The 20,868-nt window shown below is 32.3% G+C and overlaps 1 protein-coding gene across 5 annotated transcripts; it reads right to left on the reverse strand.

Annotated features, from left to right (window-relative positions):
• Positions 1 to 290: 290 nt before the first annotated feature.
• LOC131949834 (phosphorylase b kinase regulatory subunit beta) lies at positions 291 to 20,360 on the reverse strand. 5 transcript variants are annotated; one of them, XM_059311842.1, is made up of 26 exons: positions 20,252 to 20,360; positions 18,694 to 18,883; positions 18,309 to 18,453; positions 17,832 to 17,931; positions 17,407 to 17,514; positions 16,409 to 16,468; positions 15,854 to 15,990; positions 15,348 to 15,507; positions 14,926 to 15,123; positions 14,691 to 14,748; positions 14,394 to 14,471; positions 13,614 to 13,769; positions 12,980 to 13,077; positions 10,962 to 10,976; positions 8,581 to 8,811; positions 8,309 to 8,413; positions 7,821 to 7,994; positions 7,394 to 7,561; positions 6,193 to 6,329; positions 5,584 to 5,722; positions 5,059 to 5,261; positions 4,467 to 4,607; positions 3,968 to 4,097; positions 2,909 to 3,091; positions 2,241 to 2,449; positions 291 to 1,794 (listed from the first exon to the last, which is right to left on the reverse strand). In XM_059311842.1, the coding sequence occupies exons 2-25, from the start codon at positions 18,803 to 18,805 to the stop codon at positions 2,246 to 2,248; spliced, it is 3,240 nt and encodes a 1,079-aa protein (XP_059167825.1). In that variant the 5' UTR covers positions 18,806 to 18,883; positions 20,252 to 20,360; the 3' UTR covers positions 291 to 1,794; positions 2,241 to 2,245. The 5 variants fall into 5 exon arrangements, with proteins under 5 accessions (XP_059167825.1, XP_059167822.1, XP_059167823.1 ...); XM_059311839.1 differs by lacking the exon at positions 10,962 to 10,976 and adding an exon at positions 11,031 to 11,078; XM_059311840.1 differs by lacking the exon at positions 10,962 to 10,976 and adding an exon at positions 11,508 to 11,552.
• Between the last annotated feature and the right edge of the window lie 508 nt (positions 20,361 to 20,868).

Genomic DNA, 20,868 nt, shown 5'->3' on the forward strand with positions numbered 1-20,868 from the left:
AAAATCCCATTAGTAGAGCTGATTTCAGCAAAATAATCAATTTTCACAGATTAATTATGTATAGTTCAACACATGCTGTAAATCAAGACACAGTCTCCCATAAATGTTGTCACTTAACTGGTTCTCATGAGGAGGAACTGAGTTAAAATAAAAAACTTGAATAGTCCAGTCAGGAAACTTGGGTGCACTTTTTTGTTGGCACAGAAAATGGAAATGAATCTTTTACTCTTTGGTCATCAGTTAAAGAATTGAAAAAAATATATGAAGAAATAAAAAAAGGACACGAAAGAAATGTTTGCTTCCAGTTTACTTCACTACACCAGCATGAGGGTCATCTGTACAACATTTTAACAAACTTTATACAACTTTTAGATGTCAAACGTGAACACAATGAATCCAGAGTCACATGGATCTAGTTTATTACTTTCACACCCCATATTTTCTTCACTAAATTCTCATTGTTATGTAAAAATGAGGAACAGATCAGATCCATAGTATTCAAGAGAAATAGTTAAACCACAGTGTATAATAAACACTAGAATATTCAGACATAACCAATTCACATGCAAGCACCAAATTTGGTTGAACCTGAAGACTAAATTTTAAAACTTAGGAACAATTAGTTACATTTTAGAAATCCCTGCATGATAAACTGAATACAAATAAAATGAACAGTATCCATAACAGTACTAGTTACATCTATTTTAGCCTCAGTAGGCAATTTGCATATGTAATAAATGTAAGAGAAAGAAGAGAGTGCCTTTGCACACTTTGTATCACAGAATCAATACATATTTATTCTTCTTGTTTCATTTCGTTGTTTTATTCCAGTTTTATCACAATTATATGTAAATTGAGGTCAGCCCATGACCGAATGATATCAATTCTAACTTGCTTTTATGTTTTTTTAATTACCCAAAAAACAGACAATTTTAAATTCACATTACCAGTGTAAGCAACAGCATGTTTATAACCTAGTTACTGGGCTCATATTAATAACAAACTTAGTACAAAAATTGAAGTGTTTTTTATGTTATTAAAGTAAATACAATATTTATAGAAAAAAGTTGCTATAATTAAAATTGAAAAATAGAACCACATCTATGAAGAAAAAAAATATGAAAATGGATTTATTACTACAGAGTTCAGTTTGTTTTAGTGTCTCTTGAAGACTTTTTAAAAATATGTCAAAATTGGCTTTGCAACTGCTGTAAAGTTATCAGTTGTAAAGTATTTTAAAGGTATTATGAACAACATTCACTACTGAAAGATTTCATCACAGATATCATCACATCGATGTAAGAAGTGAACGCACCATTAAGATTTATGCATAATGTACCATAATAGTTTTTTTTGGTAATAAAAGAATATTTGTACAACAGAAACACAGATATCAATATTTTTTTCAAAGCTAAAAAAAACTCATGAATGAGACCACTTTCAAAGGGTTCAAACTAGCAGCATCAAATGATCTGCTGTGATCGTCTTGTTCTGAACATCACAAGAAAATGAGTTACAACTCTGTAGCCATCAGAGCTCACATTCACCCTGCTACAGCAAAAGGTTCCCATTCAGTCATGTTTAAAATGGAAGCAATATAGACTTATCCCACGACAATGGCCACATCAACTTTTCACTCACTGTACACTTGCAGTTAACACAAACATTTTCTGTCTCAGCTATTAAATGTTTTAGGCCCTAAATCAAAACAATAAAACCGAGAGCTGCAATTTAAAACAAACCGTTGTCATCTTGTTCTCCCTTTTCAGTCCTTGAACCTGCCATATCATGTCGCTAAGTAAATCAACAAAAATATTTTTAAAACTGTATAAATATGTAGTTAAAAGTTACTTTACAATGATAAAAAAAGCTTTTGAAAAAAAGGAAATGAGTGTATAAGGTAATGCTGTAAAATTAGTAATGCCACCGATGTTATATTTTAGGGGTATTACAGAATCAAAACACTAAATTTGATCAGTGGAAGGAACATTAATAAATAACTAAGTATATGTATACAAATACACAATTTTTTGGGGAAGTGCAAATAGGTCCAACCACACTTGAAAAATTTCTCTGACTAAAACTAAATTATTTCTGCTTCAAGCAAACTCATTTAAAAAGAACTCATTCTTCATGAAGCAAAAATTTGAAAAAAAATTAGGGTAAAAAAAAACCCCACTTCAAAATAATTTCTAACACTGATACTAATATTCTGCAATGTGAAGTCCAATCTAGCGTACCATACTTAAGCAATAGAACAAAGATCTTCAGATACCACTCTCAGGTCACCATCAAGTAAATTTTTTATGACCGCCTTCGCAATGTAGGCAGTCGTGCCATAGCGTACATTTGGGGGAGTGTTATAAAAGCGATGCATATCATCTTCTTTCTCCCTGCCTTCCATTCTGTTCAGATCTTGCTGAAACTCATCATAAGCCTCTTGAATTATCTGCAACAACAAAAATTATTTGAACTCTTCACTCTGAGTTCTTGTATCTAAAAACAATTGATAACCCTTTTAAAGATACAACTGGTAAAATTATGACAGCTCTAACCTAGTTTAATAAAAAGCTATTCAATTTCAAAATGTGATAATTATAGAAACTTTCAATAACAATGTAAATCAATGTAGAATGTAAAGGAAGAAAATTCATCATGCATAGTAATCGTTAAAATGCATTAAATCAACTATACTAACTTAACATCAACATAATAACAGAAACAGTTCCAACAACTAGACTAACTAAACATCAACATAATAACAGAAGCAGTTTCCAACAACTAGACTAACTAAACATCAACATAACATAAGCAATTCCAACAACCAGAGTAACTAAACATCAAATGCCAAAAACTAGACATGACACACCTGCCCATACTAAAAGTAACAAAATCCACTAATACAGACCTTATCCATATTGGCTGATTGATGAAACATCAATTCAGGATTTCTTTCAAGAATTGTGGACACAACCATGAAGGCTTCCACCATGAGCTGGCGGTAGGATGGGTCAGATATTTTACTCAGCATCTGTTCCACTAGTAAGGAAAAGTTAAGTTCATACATCGTCATATCTGACTGAGTAGGTTGCTGAAATGAAAAAAAAAGAAGTCATATATTAAACAATCATAGTTTTATTATTGTTCACTAGTAAAGTGTGGTGACGTTTTTTTAAATTTATTTGTTAACTGTTAAGCAGGATGATGGAAATTACAACCAAATTGTGTTACATATGGGTTCATCCATTATGTTGTCACACAGTTGAGACTTATGTGGTGGTGAGCTGTATGTGGGAGGATTTATCTCATGTAGCTTATTTCATTTTGAGGGCCATACCCCTAAACACCCCCTTACCAACACCACAGTAAAATATATTTAATGTGATGAAATACTATTCCCATTTTAGTACAACAATCGGCAATGCTTTTTAACTGCTAACTGTTAACCATTTCACCCACTGTAGTTGCTAACCATTTCCCCCAAATGTAGTTGCTAAACATTTCAACCACTGCAATTGCTAACCATTTCAACCACTATAACAGCTAACCATTTTAACCACTGTAGTAGCTAACCATTTCAACCACTGCAATTGCTGACCATTTCAACCACTGTAATTGCTAACCATTTCAACCACTGCAGTAGCTAACCATTTCAACCACTGTAATTGCTAACCATTTTAACCACTGTAGTAGCTAACCATTTCAACCACTGCAATTGCTAACCATTTCAACCACTGTAATTGCTAACCATTTCAACCACTGCAGTAGCTAACCATTTCAACCACTGTAATTGCTAACCATTTCAACCACTGTAGTTGCTAACCATTTCAACCACTGTAATTGCTAACCATTTCAACCACTGTAATTGCTAACCATTTCAACCACTGCAGTAGCTAACCGTTTCAACCAGTGCAGTAACTAACCCTCTAAACTAGTGCAGCAGTTACCCATTGTACCATGAACTGACCTGTGGAAGAAGATAGCCTGCAACCTTGATCCCACCAGGTGTTTTCTCTAGAATCTCCCAAACCTTGTCATAGAAATCTTTGGGTACCCTGTTCAGGGCACCATCCAGCTGACGTTTCTGGAAAGGGGTTCTGAGAACGAGAAAAAGTATCAGTGAATTTTTTTTAGATCAAGACACATGGGGCAGATGGAGTAGAGTTCATCTGTTTCATCATTAGTTTCCCTGAGGTGAGTCAGGTACCCATCAAAGCTGGGTGGACTCTGGAACATCCTACTGAATTGAGCCCACGATCTGAAATCGAGACTTTCGGATTAACAATCATGAGCTCTACAATCCAACCACCCCCTCCCCAGTAGATCAACCAGAACTTTAGGTGCATGTCTGGCAATGTGACAAAATAAAATTATAAACCTGACTTCTTATATTTGTTCAGATGTACTAAAAAGAACAACCCAGATCATTTAACCAAACTCCACGCTGGATCAGTACTAAAACCCACCTGAAGTCAGCCTCCAGTGTGTTTTTGGTCAGCACTGACCAGACTAGACATTTGACCTGGTGGGGAGACAGCCGGCTCAACTCATGCTTTGATTCATCCTTTTCCATCTGTAGCTCCACTTGCATGGCACGAACAAACCAGCTGTTTGAATGTAACACAACATTTTTGGTTCATTCTAAAACATTTACTAACTACATCGATATATTTAAATTAAATAAAAATTATAAATCCAATTAATTTTAACAAGAAATTGAGTTTCAGTAACAACTTTGTATTTTTTTCCTCTTTTCAGTGAATTATGATTGAACAAATACAAACATGTTTAAAAATTGAAGAACCTAGTGCTTAAAGTCCTTAAGTCACATTGATCGTTATTCCTCTAGTTTAACTTTATCTTTTAAACAAATAGATCTAGTAATACTGAAGAATTTATTTAAGTTGCTCCTCCAAACAAACAAATAATATAAAAACGTAATGTTTTATAGCAAATTTTAATCTTTGAACTAATTTATCTCAAAATGTTGTTTTTGTGACTTAAGTACTTTTAGCACTAAGGAATATTATATTCCTCCAAACATTTCCCACAACTTACCCAATTCGTATTTTTAATATTCCCTCAAACAGCTCAGGAGTGGTTGCAATCAATTTTCCTATTGCCAAGATAATTTCCTGCTGAAGCACAGCCTGGCACACATCATAGGGTAGACACTTAGAGTAAAGAATATTTTTGAGTTCATTTGGGCTGATTGGCTTGTCCAGGACTTCCTCCTCATGGCCAAACACACCAACTGTCATCTGGCAATAGCAGAACATATGTAAATATATTGACAAAGACAGTAATTATGACGTGACCAAACTATTTTTTTATGCTAAAGAGTTTAAAAATACATATTTTTGCTGAATCCCTTAAAAATTGTATCTTGCACACAACATCATATTAATCATATGACTAAAGAAAAGCTTAGATATATACACATCCTACAGATATCAAGTCAATAACAACACTGTTATGACCTTTATAATTTGTAACTTATTCAGGTATTCTACCACAATCAAAAATATAAAATAATTTGAAAAAATTAGAAATTAATAAATAATTTCAAAAAAGCTATTTAACCTGCTTTCCCCTGACAAGCATACTGGTGATTGACGGAGCCAAACTGTCCACCAGTTTACCCAGCAGTGCGGAACACATCCTGACAGCCCACCAGTTTTTGTAAGCTCCAGCCCGGTCAATCAGGCGTTCTAGTCTTTCACTGGTCAGATAATTAAACACTGGCATTAATTTTAATTAATTATTGTATCTGGAGCTAGAAATGGAATAAAGATGATCTCAATATTAAATATTTAAGAAAGTGGCAACATAATAACAATCCTAGTTTTTAAAAACCGAAGTATCTGAATCCTTTTTTAAAAAATTGGAATTTATTTTCGCTGTCAAAAGCAAGGTAACAATACAAGGTATTTTTCAGTTTTTTCAAGGATGGATATGAAATTGCAAGAAAATGACTCAAGAAATTTTCATATTTTTCAAGGATGGATTTAAAATTTCAAGGAAATAATTTAATACATTTTAAAACCTAATTTTTTTTGGGTTTGCTTTATATTTACATTTTTGGAGAAAATTTTCATTCATGGGAGAAATTTTTTTCTCTTTTTAAATGTATTTTGAATAAATTAAACAGGGAATGTTTAAAAAGTTATTTACTATAAATAAGACAATTACCTTATTGTGCTGCCTTCCACAGGGAAGAAAGGACCTTCACGCTCATACAATATTTTCAGTAGAGTAACCTGAGTATTGAGACCAGACACTGAGCTGATGTAGTTCATCAGCTCCGGGCTTGTTTTGCTGCGCAGATTCTACACAATGGAACAAAACTTCAATAAACACAACAGCTAAGTCATATTTTTACAAGCTTTTATTTAACTCACTTCCTCTGTCTGTCGTCAGTCTGTCTAGACCGAAACGCAGGAGTGAAAATTCGGACAGTTCTACTTGACCGATACGATTCAAAGTTGGCACGTGGGTCAAGACATGAAGACAATGCAATCTGAAACTAAATTTGACTTAATTGGATGCCTAATTAATTTTTTATGAATTAATTAAAATTTGGACCGAATTATTAGGCATGTCTAGCCAACCACACCACACGCGTCATCACGTTCAATAGCTGCGCCATCACAATACATTCAATAGCTGCGCCATCGCGTTCAGTAGGCGCGCAATGGTTTTTAGTTATGTAACTCTATTGTAAATAAAACATGTAAAGTACTGAAAAAAAATTCATAAAAAACGTTTTAATAACAAGCTTTTATGTAATAATTCACTAAAAAGTAGAAAATAAATTATACACTATTATTTAAATTACTATAGAGAAAAGCGTGGGTCTCTTCTCAAATATTAGTAAAGGTATCCAATCGGTACTAAAGTGACCCACGCTTTTCTTTATAGTAATTTAAATAATAGTGTATAATTTATTTTCTACTTTTTAGTGCATTATTACATAAAAGCTTGTTATTAAAACGTTTTTTATGAATTTTTTTGTATACTCAACAGAGATAAAATACTGATTTCATATCTTTAATTAAAAAAAAAAAGATTATGATGAAGAGAAGTAGTTAAAAAAATAAAAAATAAAAACATCTTTTTTTGCTGCTACAAACTACAGTTTAAAAACAAATACTTAAAAATAAAAAGATAAAATAATATAAAAATCATACAGGATCAAGAATAGAAAAGAATCAAAATTACTGTTTCATTGACAAAAAAGATTATGATGAAGAGAAGTAGTTAAAAAAATAAAAAATAAAAACATCTTTTTTTGCTGCTACAAACTACAGTTTAAAAACAAATACTTAAAAATAAAAAGATAAAATAATATAAAAATCATACAGGATCAAGAATAGAAAAGAATCAAAATTACTGTTTCATTGACAAAAGATTCTTCTTCTAGTGCGACCAACTGTGGTATCTCAGTTAAAGATTTGAAGCTGGCTTTCATGGTCTTCTCTTCAAATGGGCTGAAGATGCTTGGGTCAGGCAAGAGATTTAAAAAGTCAAGGTGTTCAACGGCAGCAGATGAGATAAACGACTGAAAAACAAACAAAAACGTTCTTATTTCAAACTACAGCTGATATCTTTTGTTAAAGACCATTGACTTATCATTGGCAATACAGTTTCTTCTCAGATTCAGATACTTAATGTAGCCTTAAGAAAGCTAACTTTCTTAAACTGTGATTTAAGTTCCAGGAAAGATTAAATAAAATACTTAACCAACTCTGATACAAATCATGTAAAAACTTCACAAAATGTTCCAGGAGCTTTTACAAAATGTCAATAAATATTTTTACCTGCAGTCGACCAACTCGAACTCTGATGCCATCAACGTCTCCTTTTTTAAACTGAGACAAAAGTTCCAGGAACTCGACAAAGTTATGTCCTCGTATGGCATTTTCTCTGATGACCATGCACCAGGTAGGTCGACCAGACAACTTCCAGCACTTGGCCAGAAATGCCAGATCATTCTGAAAGAAATTAAAAGTAGTTACTGTAGTGCATTAGTTTCACATAGTCTACAGTATCACCTACAGTGCTGATTTCTACCCAGAAAAAAATACCTCGTAGTCATGAGTTAAGTACCTGCTTTACAATTTAGCTTATATTTCACTCACTGACTTATCTATCACTGACCTACACCAATGATTACCTTACAGCTATTTAGTTATTTTTCCCTGCCTTATATTAAAGATTAAAGCCATTGAGTTATCTAGCTCTGCCTTTGACAAAGATTACATTAGAACCTTTGAGTTATCTACCCCTGGCCTACACCTAATCTTACCTTACAATCATCCATCACGAGAGAAATGTCTTGAGCCAAATAGAAATCACTGAGTTCAAAAAGTAATGGATAGCAAAGCACTGTCTTGCCACAGGCACGAAATACCTAAGAGATGCAGGCATTGTTTTCAGCTTAGAAAGTTGCAGTAACTTACAAAAAAAGTGAATGTATATTGAGGTTTTGGACTTTTAAACATGTTAGAAGTATTACATGCAACAAAAGGCTAACATTACTTATTTATTTCTAACAAAAGTAAGAGCTATTCGACTTACTTTAGAAGTGCTAAGCACGCCAAAAGGCCGACTTGGCCGACCAGTTATTCCCAGTTTTTTGTTGATTCCCAGGTACTCATAAGCTTTGGTGAGCTCCTTAGGTGACCATATCTGGATGGGTTCTATCTGGTGTGGGGTCTGTGTCTGGATGCCGTACGTCCCAAGCAGCTGCTGCAGCCTGGATGTCTCAGAGATGAGAACTATCTGGATGACCAGGTCTGGTGCTGTGCCCTAGGATCAAATGGCACTCAGTAACAGACAGCAACCACTAAATATCTAGCAACACACAGAAACAGACAGCAACCACTAATTCCCTAGCAACACACAGCAACAGACAGCAACCACTAATTCCCTAGCAACACACAGAAACAGACAGCAATTACTAATTCCCTAGCAACACACAGAAACAGACAGCAATTACTAATTCCCTAGCAACACACAGTGACAAACAGCAACCACTAATTAAATTCCTTAGCAACACACAGTAACAGACAGCAACCACAAATTCCCTAGCAACACACAGTAATAGACAGCAACCACTAATTCCTTAGCAACACACAGTAATAGACAGCAACCACTAATTCCTTAGCAACACACAGTAATAGAAAGCAACCACTAGTTCCCTAGCAACACACAGAAACAGACAGCAACCACTAAATATCTAGCAACACACAGAAACAAACAGCAACCACTAGTTCCCTAGCAACACACAGAAACAGACAGCAACCACTAAATATCTAGCAACACACAGCAACAGACAGCAACCACTACATATCTAGCAACACACAGTAACAGACAGGAACCACTAATTCCCTAGCAACACACAATAACAGACAGCAACTACTTATTCCCTAGCAACACACAGTAATAGACAGCAACCACTAATTCCCTAGCAACACACAGTAATAAACAGCAACAACTAAATACCTAGCAACACACAGTAACAGACAGCAACAACTACTCCCAAGTAACAAAGTAACAACAAAATGAAATTCTTAATCAAACACACTGCAACAAAGGACATGTACCTATTTCTCTAGCAACACACAATAATGGCCTCACCCACAACAAGCCCTAACATTGGTTGAAACACTGTTGCTCCAAATAAATTATTGGTAATGAAATAAGCTAAATCATTTTTTACTTCCTCAGTTCATTGAATAAAAAATTTAAAACAAAAATGGTTATTATTGTTGTAAATTTGTTCAAAGGATGCAGATATAAAAGCTGATTAGAAATGAATACTTTAGCATAAAAAAATTGTTTCAATTTAAAATGCTTTTTGCTTTAAAAAGCCATCTTGCTCGAGTAAAATTTAAATGAATAACTCAGTTAAAAAGCAAGTATTACAAATAATATTTGAATATTTCCTCAAGATTATATATTTTAAACTGAAATTTAAAACTTTATTAATATTAAGGAAGCTTTTCAAGAAGGATGGCTAGTTAAAGCAGCATTTAGAACTAGAAAACTCAGCATGTTTAAATTAGTTTTAATTTATAATGGAAATACTTTTATTATACTAATTCATTAAAGTTATTAATTGATTTAACCCTCAGTAAATACTCATGTAACTAAAATATTTTTCAAAACTAAAGTAATTTAAATGTGGGGTACAGAAATACACTGCACTGTTGGTTTTTCCTCCAAGCAATAATATTGAAGTTTTGCAGTTTTGCCCAATATAATCACTTCTAATGTAAAATAACTATTTTACTTGCAAAAAATTATAAATCTGTTTAGAAAATGCTCTCGCCAGACCAACTTTTTATTTTTACTATAGTTCCTTTAGAAAATAAAGTGAGTTCAAATACAGCCATGAGAAGTAAGAGAATTTAAAGGTTTTTATTATGCATTAATATATTCCTTAAAAAAAATTAAAACATAGGTAAAGTATTTTGTGAAAGTTGAGTTCACAGCTAAAATAAAATTTAAAAAAGAAAAGCAACTAAAGAAAAGAAAAGGTAATGTGTTAGTAAAGCAATTCTAGCCTAATACAGGTCTACATCTATTTAAACAAATGTTAAGTTTTGGTTTCTACTTTTTCTCTATAGTTTAACTGCTTTCATATTAAATGGGATCTAAATGGATAAAGTGTTTTTTTTTCAAATATTGTTTTCTTATTTAAACAATAGTAGAATAACAATAACCTCTTGATAAATACAAATCTAAGTTTGATAACAACAATACAATATACATTTACAGTAGTTATATAAATATTTAACGTTTAACCAAACTGCATCTGTATTACTTACTTCTTAGAGTCTAGATAAATTAATCTTAAGTGGATAAAATAATAAGGAAACTATCAGGGCCTCGTGGCCCCTGATGAAAGAATAAAGGAAATATTAGGGTTTAGCGACCTTATGAAAAAAATTCACCTTAATCCCATACTCCTGCAACAGAAAGAATATACTTTTGGGGATTTTATATAAAATCAAGGGCATTACCTTTTTGGGGTTTAAATGGTTCAATTTTTTAACAAAGTGACTCAAATCCTGAACGAATATAAAGTTTAACCAAAACAAGATAATCTTTCATTTTGCAAATGGCAGATTATAGATAGAAAGTTTTATAAAAGATATTCAATGTAAAAAATGAAATTAAATAAACATACAACACAATAACACATACAGTTTAATTATTTTTTGATGGATCCCAAAATATTAATGAACAGTTTGCTTATATTAGTTGTTTATTCATCTTAAAAAATTTAGATGTATCAATCGCTAACCAAATAGAATCCAATATATTTATGCTGATTAACACACTTCGTGCTAAATGTAAAACATTAGGCATTTTAAAAAATTATTAAGCTCCATGCACAGAAAATTTAGTTTAAAATTAAAAGATGCATTAACTTCAATTTTCAATAAAATATGAACAAAAGACCTTCAAAAATTATTTCAAGGTAACACTTTTTTAACCTTAGACTTTGCATTAGATTTTGGTCTTCTGTCAACTAATTGGCCCTAGGAAATAAAATGTCAGTAAATTACAAGAAGCTAATTAAATATCCACCAACCAGGTTATTGAGCTAGTTCAACAAATTACAAAGATCTAATTAAACATCTATTATCCAGGCTATTGAGATATATCAACAAATTACAAAGAGCTAATTAAATATCTACCAACCAGGTTACTGAGATATACAACTACAGGACAACAGTCTGATTCAGCTGATACACATATATACTTTGGGAGTTTCTTTGGTCAAATGATTTATTTTGTTTTTAATCGTACATTTCTCAAAACACATAGTGATTTAATTTAAATATAGTCCAAAACCAGTGTTATGTTTGAATTAATATTCTAAGGACCAAATTTTTTTCTAGATAAGTTTAAGTTCAATTGTTAATGAATAAATCTTCTGATTGGGCAAGCCAGCAAGATTCTGCTTATAAAGCATTTTAAAAATGCTATTCTTTATAGTAATAAAAAGTCATGCAGTCAAAAAAAAAAAAAGGCGAAATATATCTGTCAACAGCCAAGTGCATTAAATGTGCGAGTGGACTCAGGAGGTTAGTCTAAGTAAAATATTTAAAACGTGAGCAAAACAAGAAATTTTTTTAGTCAAAGCATCAACTGACATACAGCGTGACTCCCAAGCTCATGGCTAACAATGGCAGCTATAGGGTTACAACGACTAGGAGATGTGAGAAGAAAGCTCCACAGAGCAGAGACAGATGACTACAGCATGCCCAGCAGTGGACCATACAAAACATACATACATCAGCTGTCCTGTGCTAGAAGATTTCACCAAGACGATCAGCATTAGTTCTCACATGATAATTATCTGATTTTTACATATAGTCCGAAATTTTACTTCGACTATTTTGTTAACGATTTTATTGACATTATGTGCGAAAATATAAATGATTTTCTATTCAATCACAACTGGTAGCCGCAAAGAGCAAAAATAAAATGCTAATGTAAATTAGCATATATCTGTTTTAAATTATATGCAATGCTTAACTTAATGCCTATTTAGGAGATGAAAATATGATTTTTGTCAAACATATACAAAGTAAAAACCTTAATGAGAAGAAATCTCAAGAATAGAGTATATTTTACCTCACAAGATGAGGTGTGATAAATTCCATAAGATGTGGAAGACAAGCTTATACAGAGAAGATAAATGTTTGCTACATGCCAAGTCATCAATACAGCCCTTTTCAGGCTACATTACAAAACCCTCTTAATACAAATCACTATCCCGTATGGAGTGGGAACAACAGACTTCCAAATACACTCCACTCCCTCCCACAGATATCACTGCCATTTGTTCATACTTTACACGTTAGTTTCTATACATTTAAAAAAAAAAAAGCATTAAACTGTTCATGTTAAATGTAAGCAATGCAGGTAGGAAGTGTGCAAGCTGGTGTGATGAGGTTACCTGGAACTTGGAGTAACGAGCACTAAATGTGGGCCTCTCTGTGGCAGGCAGGTGGCGCCGTATACAGTCCAGGTCGTTGATGCCCAGCAGACCATCAGCTGGAAGATAATAAGCTGGCTTAATTAATTGGTGTGGTTACAACACAGGAGGAATCTGTTTTAGGGTAGTTGATAAATAGCATCATGCTTATATGGGGAAGGAAGGGTTCTGACTGGTTGCAAATATGTTGTTTTGGTAAAGGGAACAAAATTAAGGGAACATGCATTTTAAAGCTGTAGAGCACTAGGGTGCAGCCATGAAATCTCGAGTTCGAATCCGGGTCCAAGTCAGTAGAACAGCCCTGAGTATAATCAGCTCTGACACGTACAGGACTTATGTTAGGGAAAGTAAAGGTGGCTGGGCAAAGTGGTGATGAGGTAAAGAAACATATGAACTCTACTTCATCTGCTCAAAGGATCACTAAGTCTAAAGAGAATTCTTTATTTCTTTTTTACTTTTATATTTTAAATAAAATTCCTTAAAAATATAAAATTATGAAAAACTAGACAGTTGATTAGTACTGTATTATTTTAAGAGTAGGGGTAAGAAGTTTTAAAGTAAGTATTAAAGTGCTATACAAAGTGGACAAACTTACACAGAAGTTTGGCAATAAAGAGTAAACTTTGCCCCCACATGAAAACCCCTGCTGTTGTCCCCTCCAGTGATGGGACCTTGGCCTGGCTGCCAGGTACCATCTTCTCCTGCTCTATCAGGTTCTTTGGCACATAGTAGTACATGGGCAGAAGGTGACCTGGAGAACATAAAAATATGGGCAGTGGGTGACATGGAAAACATAAAAATATTGACAGTAGGTAACCTGGAAAACATACAAATATGGGAAGTGGGTGACATGGAAAACATACAAATATGGACAGTAGGTGACCTGGAGAACATACAAATATGGGCAGTGGGTGACATGGACAACCAACAAATATGGACAGTAGGTGACCTGGAAAACATACAAATATGGGCAGTAGGCAACCTGGAAAACACACAAATATGGGCAGTAGGTGACCTGGAAAACATACAAATATGGACAGTAGGTGACCTGGAAAACATACAAATATGGACAGTAGGTGACCTGGAAAACATACAAATATGGACAGTAGGTGACTAGGAAAACATACAGATATGGGCAGTAGGTTGCCTTGTCCATACAAATATAGTGATCAATAATTCATGACTAGGCCAAAAAAAAAAGAAGAAACTTTTTTCAATAGACTAAAACAGATATTTGAAAAATTAAGGGTTTTATTAGATTAAGGTAAATTTAACATTAATTAAAATCGAATTAACCAAGTACTATAACATAAACACTTTATAAAATTTGTGTTTATAATTTTAAACTGAAAAAAAAGCAACCTAAATTAATTACCATCAGGGGACTCGTATATAACTTTGTCGACCAGCTCCTGGTAATATTTTTGATCTTCTTTATTACCACGAAAGATGCCTGAGAGAAAGGAAAATAAATTGACTAGAGCTTCAAAAAATAGTACAGTTTTCTGTTTCTAATTTTAATAAGCCAATATATATGTGCTAAAATTGATTTTATATTTTTCTGATGAGCAATCAATGACTTGGTGATTTTTTTTTTTACAAAAGCTTTTAAAGGGTTTTAAAAAGTTTGAAATGCTGTACATTTTTAGCTGAGTATCTACAAAAGTCTTACTGTCAATAAGCAAGATAACAAAAAACATAGGCCATTCTGATTCAATGCCATCAAAATTCTGAGGAGAAATAAAATTAAAGATGTATAAAAGTATATTAATCAACTTTTTAATAATATTATTATTACTATTGAGGTCTGTATTATTTTCTGTTGGTATCTATAATAATTTAGCCATACCTAAATTTCAGTAGGTCTATAATATTTTTGAATGTTGTCTATAATAATTTAGCCATACCTTTATTTCAGCAGGTCTGTAATATTTTCTGTTCCTGTCTTCAATAACTGTTTTGTAGCCATCCCTAAGAAAACGTTTGATGCCATAATGACCCTTGAGTTTACGTGTAACCTTTTCTATTGTCCTGTGTCGGACTTCGTCCTCGTGTATAGCAAAGGCAGGCCAGCTGACCGTAGGTAGCAAAGATGCATCTGTGTTCTAGGAATGTAATATGTTGCAATAGTTTTGTTAGACCCTTCTGTCAATTTATACAGCATTTCACAAATCTTTAACCTAATGTATATCTGAACAAAGTCATCAAAAGAAAAGCAAAAAAAAAAACAAAAACCTCTTATAAAACAAATTAATGTAATTGTTATGTGAAGTAATGTAATTTTTTTCTTTACATTAACAGTAAATTTTATTAAGTATGAAGTCGGTACCTTTGAATTGGACTCTCTGGGAAGAATGGTCTCGAAGATCGTTCTATTACGGTTGTGAGCATCAATATCAACAAATATAACTGACCAAGCAGCACCGTGTTCACCAAACAAATTACAGCCATTCACAGCTTCCAGCGCAGCTTTTGCCATGCCAATAGAACTGGACAAAAACATTTGTTCTACTTTTAGTTCACAAAGTATTAAAAGTAATAAATTTTGCCATGACATAAAATCGCACACAAATACTTTTATTTTTTTAATTGATATTCTAAAGAAGTGGTTAGATAAAAAGTTTATTTAAATTTTCGAAAGGAAAATTTAAACTTGAAAAATTAAATTGGCTGGCTATTTTTAGTTAAAAAAAGATATGCAAATAGATTCTTATAAAACAATACTGGATCACACTGTTTTTTCTGCCTATATTTCTTTTAGGTTAAAGACAGATCTTAGGTATGAGTTAAGACACACACTGCACTGAAAACACCTTGCTGACTTTACTATTATACCTGGCATGTATCTCTGTACTCCCATTATTGTATTTACTTCCCCTCTCCCACATGCCATAATCTGGTGTTCTGTAAGCTCGCTCTACATAAAATACTAGATTCTGGATAAAGTTTACTTCGTCTGTTGAGTAGATGACCTGGTAAAGATTATAGTTTTTTTAAAACATGTTTATTGACTAAGTACCTATAAATGCAGTGTGATAGAAGAGCCAGACCGTTAAAGCTTAATGTCAAAACAGAAAATAAAATAAATGTTCAATTCACTAAAAACATTTGTATAGTAAAATCAGTCATAATATAAGAGCAATAAAAAATCTCCAACAATTATATTCTAGAATAGAGTTTAGTCATTAAGGAAAGTTTACTTTTAAAAAAAAAGGTTGTCATTTAAGGCCTTATACAAATATTATATGTATAATTAAAAAGTCTTAAAATGAGGTTATAAAATGATTTAAAGAAGCAGCACAATGTTATTACATGCTTTCTTTCAAATGTTCTATAAACTTCAAAGCTTTGTTTTTAAGCCTTATAATATGAAGTATATACATTAAGTACCTGTAAACCTGATGAAATCATTTGACTAAGAAACAACAAGTAGAGAGCTACAGCATCAATCTGTAAAAAAAAAAGTAGATATAATCAAAGTTTTTAAATACACAATTTACAAGTGACTATTGAATATTGATTTCTTTTCCATCTATACTCTTAAAAAACGCATTTTAAATTAAATTGAAAATTTATTTTTTATTTTGTGAAGCCAAATAATTAAAGAGTTTTCATCATAGTATTAGCTGTGAACAGGTATGAGTGACAAAAAATCAGTACCAAGTGATTTTTTATTAAACAAAATTAAAAAAGGGTACCAAAATCATGCAAAATTTCCATTAACAACAACACTGTTCTTATAATTATAAGTATTTATAAATTGGTTTTTGTATACAAATGTTACTTAGCAATCAAGTCCACATGATTTATTTTCTTTTATAAAATAAAAAAGGGTTTCAAAATCATGCATATATTTTCAGTAAAAATTGTTGTATTTAGAAATATCACCAAAGTTTAAAATAATGTTAACTTTTATAAACATTTTACCCAACAAAGACAAAACAAGGAAAAGTCATGGTTGTTTGTAAAATTAAAATGCACAATTGATTCCTGTTAAGATGGACAAAATACAAACCTGCATTTGTATAGTTTTTGTCTTATTTCAACCATGTTAGCATGAGGGGGAAAAAAAGAAGGCCTAATTTAAATATATTTAGTTTTACAGATCCTACTCTTTAAATATTTATTTAAAGATTTTTGTAGTGTTTCAATTGTCTGATTGGGTAGTTGAACTATTATAATAACTATGTCCAAGCTCAATTATGCTATACTTTTAACAGTATCTGAGGATAGCTCAGGGGGTTCTGAGGATAAAAATCTTAAAATGATCAGCAGTTAGTCAGACAGCTATGCCTTCCACCATACTACCACACTGTTGAAAACAGACTAAACAAAATATTCCAAACAAAAGGATGCTTTGGCAGAGCTAAGTGAAGAACAGGACATACTTGCAAATGCTCATATTCATCATCCCTGTAGGTTGGGTCACCAGTCAACATATCAAAGGTTGAATGTAGAGCAAAAATAGGACTTTGGTTGGACTTGAATTTTTCAACCTACAGATTTGAAAAAACCTTCATTTTAATTTCTCAATGAATGCCAGCATAAACAAATATACCACAGAAGTACACCAGTTTTAAATACCTTAGGTGGATTAATAGCGCTAATTTAAGATTAATGTGCATATTACAAGAATGATCTGAGAACTTTCACTTTACTAATGCAATAATCCTTATGTCTTTAGCGTTTGTTTTGTTGCAAAACATTTTGGTCAGAATTATAAAAATTTTTGCTTTAATATTCAGCCTATCATGAAAATATAACGATGATCTTTACAAGTTATCTAAGTGCCTTTTTGTTATGGTGAACTCACTTTATCTGCTTGGCGTATCCAACATTGTAAAATTCCTCTCATACTTTTCACAGCTGCTTGTCCCAGTTCATGTGCTCTCCCTTGATCATCATCAATTTTTCTGTGAGGTTTTTTAGAGAAATAAATATCACAGCGATTAGTGTACTCAGTTATAGAAAAAAAGCAAGAAAATGACAATGTTTTGCAAAGCTGATCAAAAAAAAAAAAATTTAAAGAGTGAACATTTAAAAATGTCAATATGAAAAAAGTTATAATTTTTAAGCAGTAACTTAACTTCTGTGACCAGATGGTTGACTGATGGTTAATAGGGCATAAAAAGTAGATCTTGCTATGACCTCAATATTTTACTTTACTATAGTGTTTTAATTAATTTCCCATCCTCCTTGGAATGGCCAGGAGACATCTGAGCTGAGGTTTAAATATAACATCATAATACACAGATCCCCCGGATCCACTTAAGGCTGGACTACAACTTACTTGTATGCTTGGGACAAAGACCATACAGAGACTGCGCAGTATATTGTGTCTCGTACATGTGCTATTCTGTTTGTGTTTTTTTCTGACCCAATTGATGGAAACAGACCACTAGTTGGACTTTGGTATTGAAGTATCTGCCTCTTCACTAGGAAAAAAATGTATTACTGATATAAAAAGAATTGTGGACAATGTGAATGCATAATAACAGATTTCTTAAACTGGTTCAATTTTCCTCTTTTTGAAAATGTGCAATTTTACATGCTAAGATTAGTAGCTAATATAATATTTTAATCCAGTTTTATTACAGAATATAATTTTTATGTTCTATAGTTTATCAAAAGCTTTATTAAATTCTGCATGAAAAATCTCTAACAAAAATACATACACAAGGTATAGTAGACATCAAGCTTAACACTTAGAATATGGGGTTCTTTCTCTCTTGGAGTAATCAATTCTCCAATTCTTGCGTCATGGCGAGTAAAAGGTTTGGCAGCCATAGCTAATTTGCTGATTTTCTAATATAAAATACTACTTCACACCATGGTTACATCTAGCTGAGGTTTCTTTCATAAAATCTATAAAGAATAGGCAATGAAAAGTTGAAATTTTGTCACTGATGAAAAATATTTTTTTCACTAATTAGCAAATTATTGATAAGTAATTTCTTTTTACTTTTATTAAAAAGCCATACCTACATTTGAAATATAACAATGTACTGAATTTTTGTTGTGTGTATTAGTGATAATGAAAAGCTTAACCTTTATTTTATAATATCAAGCTTTTAAATATTCTAAAATTATCATTTTTCTTAAGGCTACATAAAATAAAAGCGCCCTATGCAAAGTATATTGACCAGATTTATAGAGTATCTAATGCTTATATTATATCATGCTCATTTTATTTGTTTCATTGATTTTAAGAAATTGTTATTAATAGGCTAATGGTTTTATTTTCCATAGTTTAAGATTCAGATATTGTAAAGTAATGTAAAGATATGAGCAAATAGATATTTACTTTAAAAAGATAATACTGATTTATTCTTTGCTCCGTATAACTAATAAACCGGGAGTGATCTCCCCTAAACTTTCTCGAATATTTTAATATAAAACAACGGGGGATGGCAACTCATTAACTGTTATTAGTGTTATAGGAAAAGTTATAGGCACTACTAAAACTAAATTTAAAATATTTAGATCTAGTTGTACTAGTATAAAGTATTAGGCCTTTATAGGAAGGCCTACTACTTACAACTAAACCTAGATTTACTATAAGGTTTAGTCTAGATCTAAATCTACGTCTACTGACTGATAGACTTTAGATTAGGTTTAAAATAATAAATAGAATAGGCAGATTCTTGCCAGAAAAAGATACACATGCGCAATGGAGTGAAACTACAACTTCGTCGTGATGTTTTCGATGGTAATGAGTAATGAGCATGCATGTGTTTACAAACAAATCAGAACCCTTACTCTAACCATATCCCTAACCCTAGCTCAGCTATTAAGGATACTGTGCATGCACAGAATTATCTTTTGCAGACTAAATGGAGACGCTGGGGCGAAAAATCTTTTTCCGAGTAGTCACTTCGTAATAAATATAATACACCACACAGGCCTAGTTCAGTATTTCATTTTAGTAGTAGGCCTAGCTAACTAGCCAGCTAGATTAGTAGATTCCTAGATAGATTCTAATTCTAGATCTAGAAGACTAGATTTAGATCTTAATAATTACTAGGTCTAGATCTAGATCTAAGATGTGTAGTTGTAAACATAAAAAAAAACAAAATTGAAAATATGAAAATTCAAAATGAAAATGGTAAAAAAATGGGCCTTTTACTTTTATTTTATTTAGAAGTTTAGATCTAGTCTATCTAATTATTGGTCTAAACCCTAGCCAATAGTAAAAATAAGAATAAGTAAGTAGGCTTACACACATAGATCTACTTATGAATTGAAACTAACAGTAACAAAAGGAATGAAGTTATTTTTCATTTCACTATTATTATTACTTTTATTAAGCCTGGTAATATAAATGAAACCTGGAAATAGGAGGTCACGGCCATGACCGTGGCCCTATAGCTTTTGTGTTTTTAAATAATGGAGAGCAGTTTAGTGCCAACAATCAAAATAAAATAAATGAGTGAAACAATTCAATTTTACTGGACTCTTATTGTGCAGTAAACATTATTTAAAAGAAGATATAGCTATTTTAAAAATTTAAAACATATATTATAAAAATATTGACAATATAAAATAATTTATTACAGAAAAAATATAATTTTCTGTTGGAAGATATTGATTGCAGTATTGTTTCGTCTTGGTAAATACAAGGTAAAAAGTAAGTGGGAGTGATCTCCCCTAAACTTTTTTCGTATAATCGTGTTTAGTATTAAGTATAGAGTCCTTGCAAACACGTGACCTAAATCACGTGATACCTACGACCGCCGCCACAGTGGTGTACATCAGACGTAAACACAATCAGCTGTTCGCCAGCGCTGGACGTGTTCACCAGTGCTGGGCACTGGACGTGTTCACCGTATGTAAAGAATCGCGCCCGCGGA

The sequence above is a fragment of the Physella acuta genome, unplaced genomic scaffold (genome assembly GCF_028476545.2).
Source record: "Physella acuta isolate Inbredline_101_S28 unplaced genomic scaffold, ASM2847654v3 ptg000716l, whole genome shotgun sequence".
Lineage (NCBI taxonomy): Eukaryota > Metazoa > Mollusca > Gastropoda > Physidae > Physella > Physella acuta.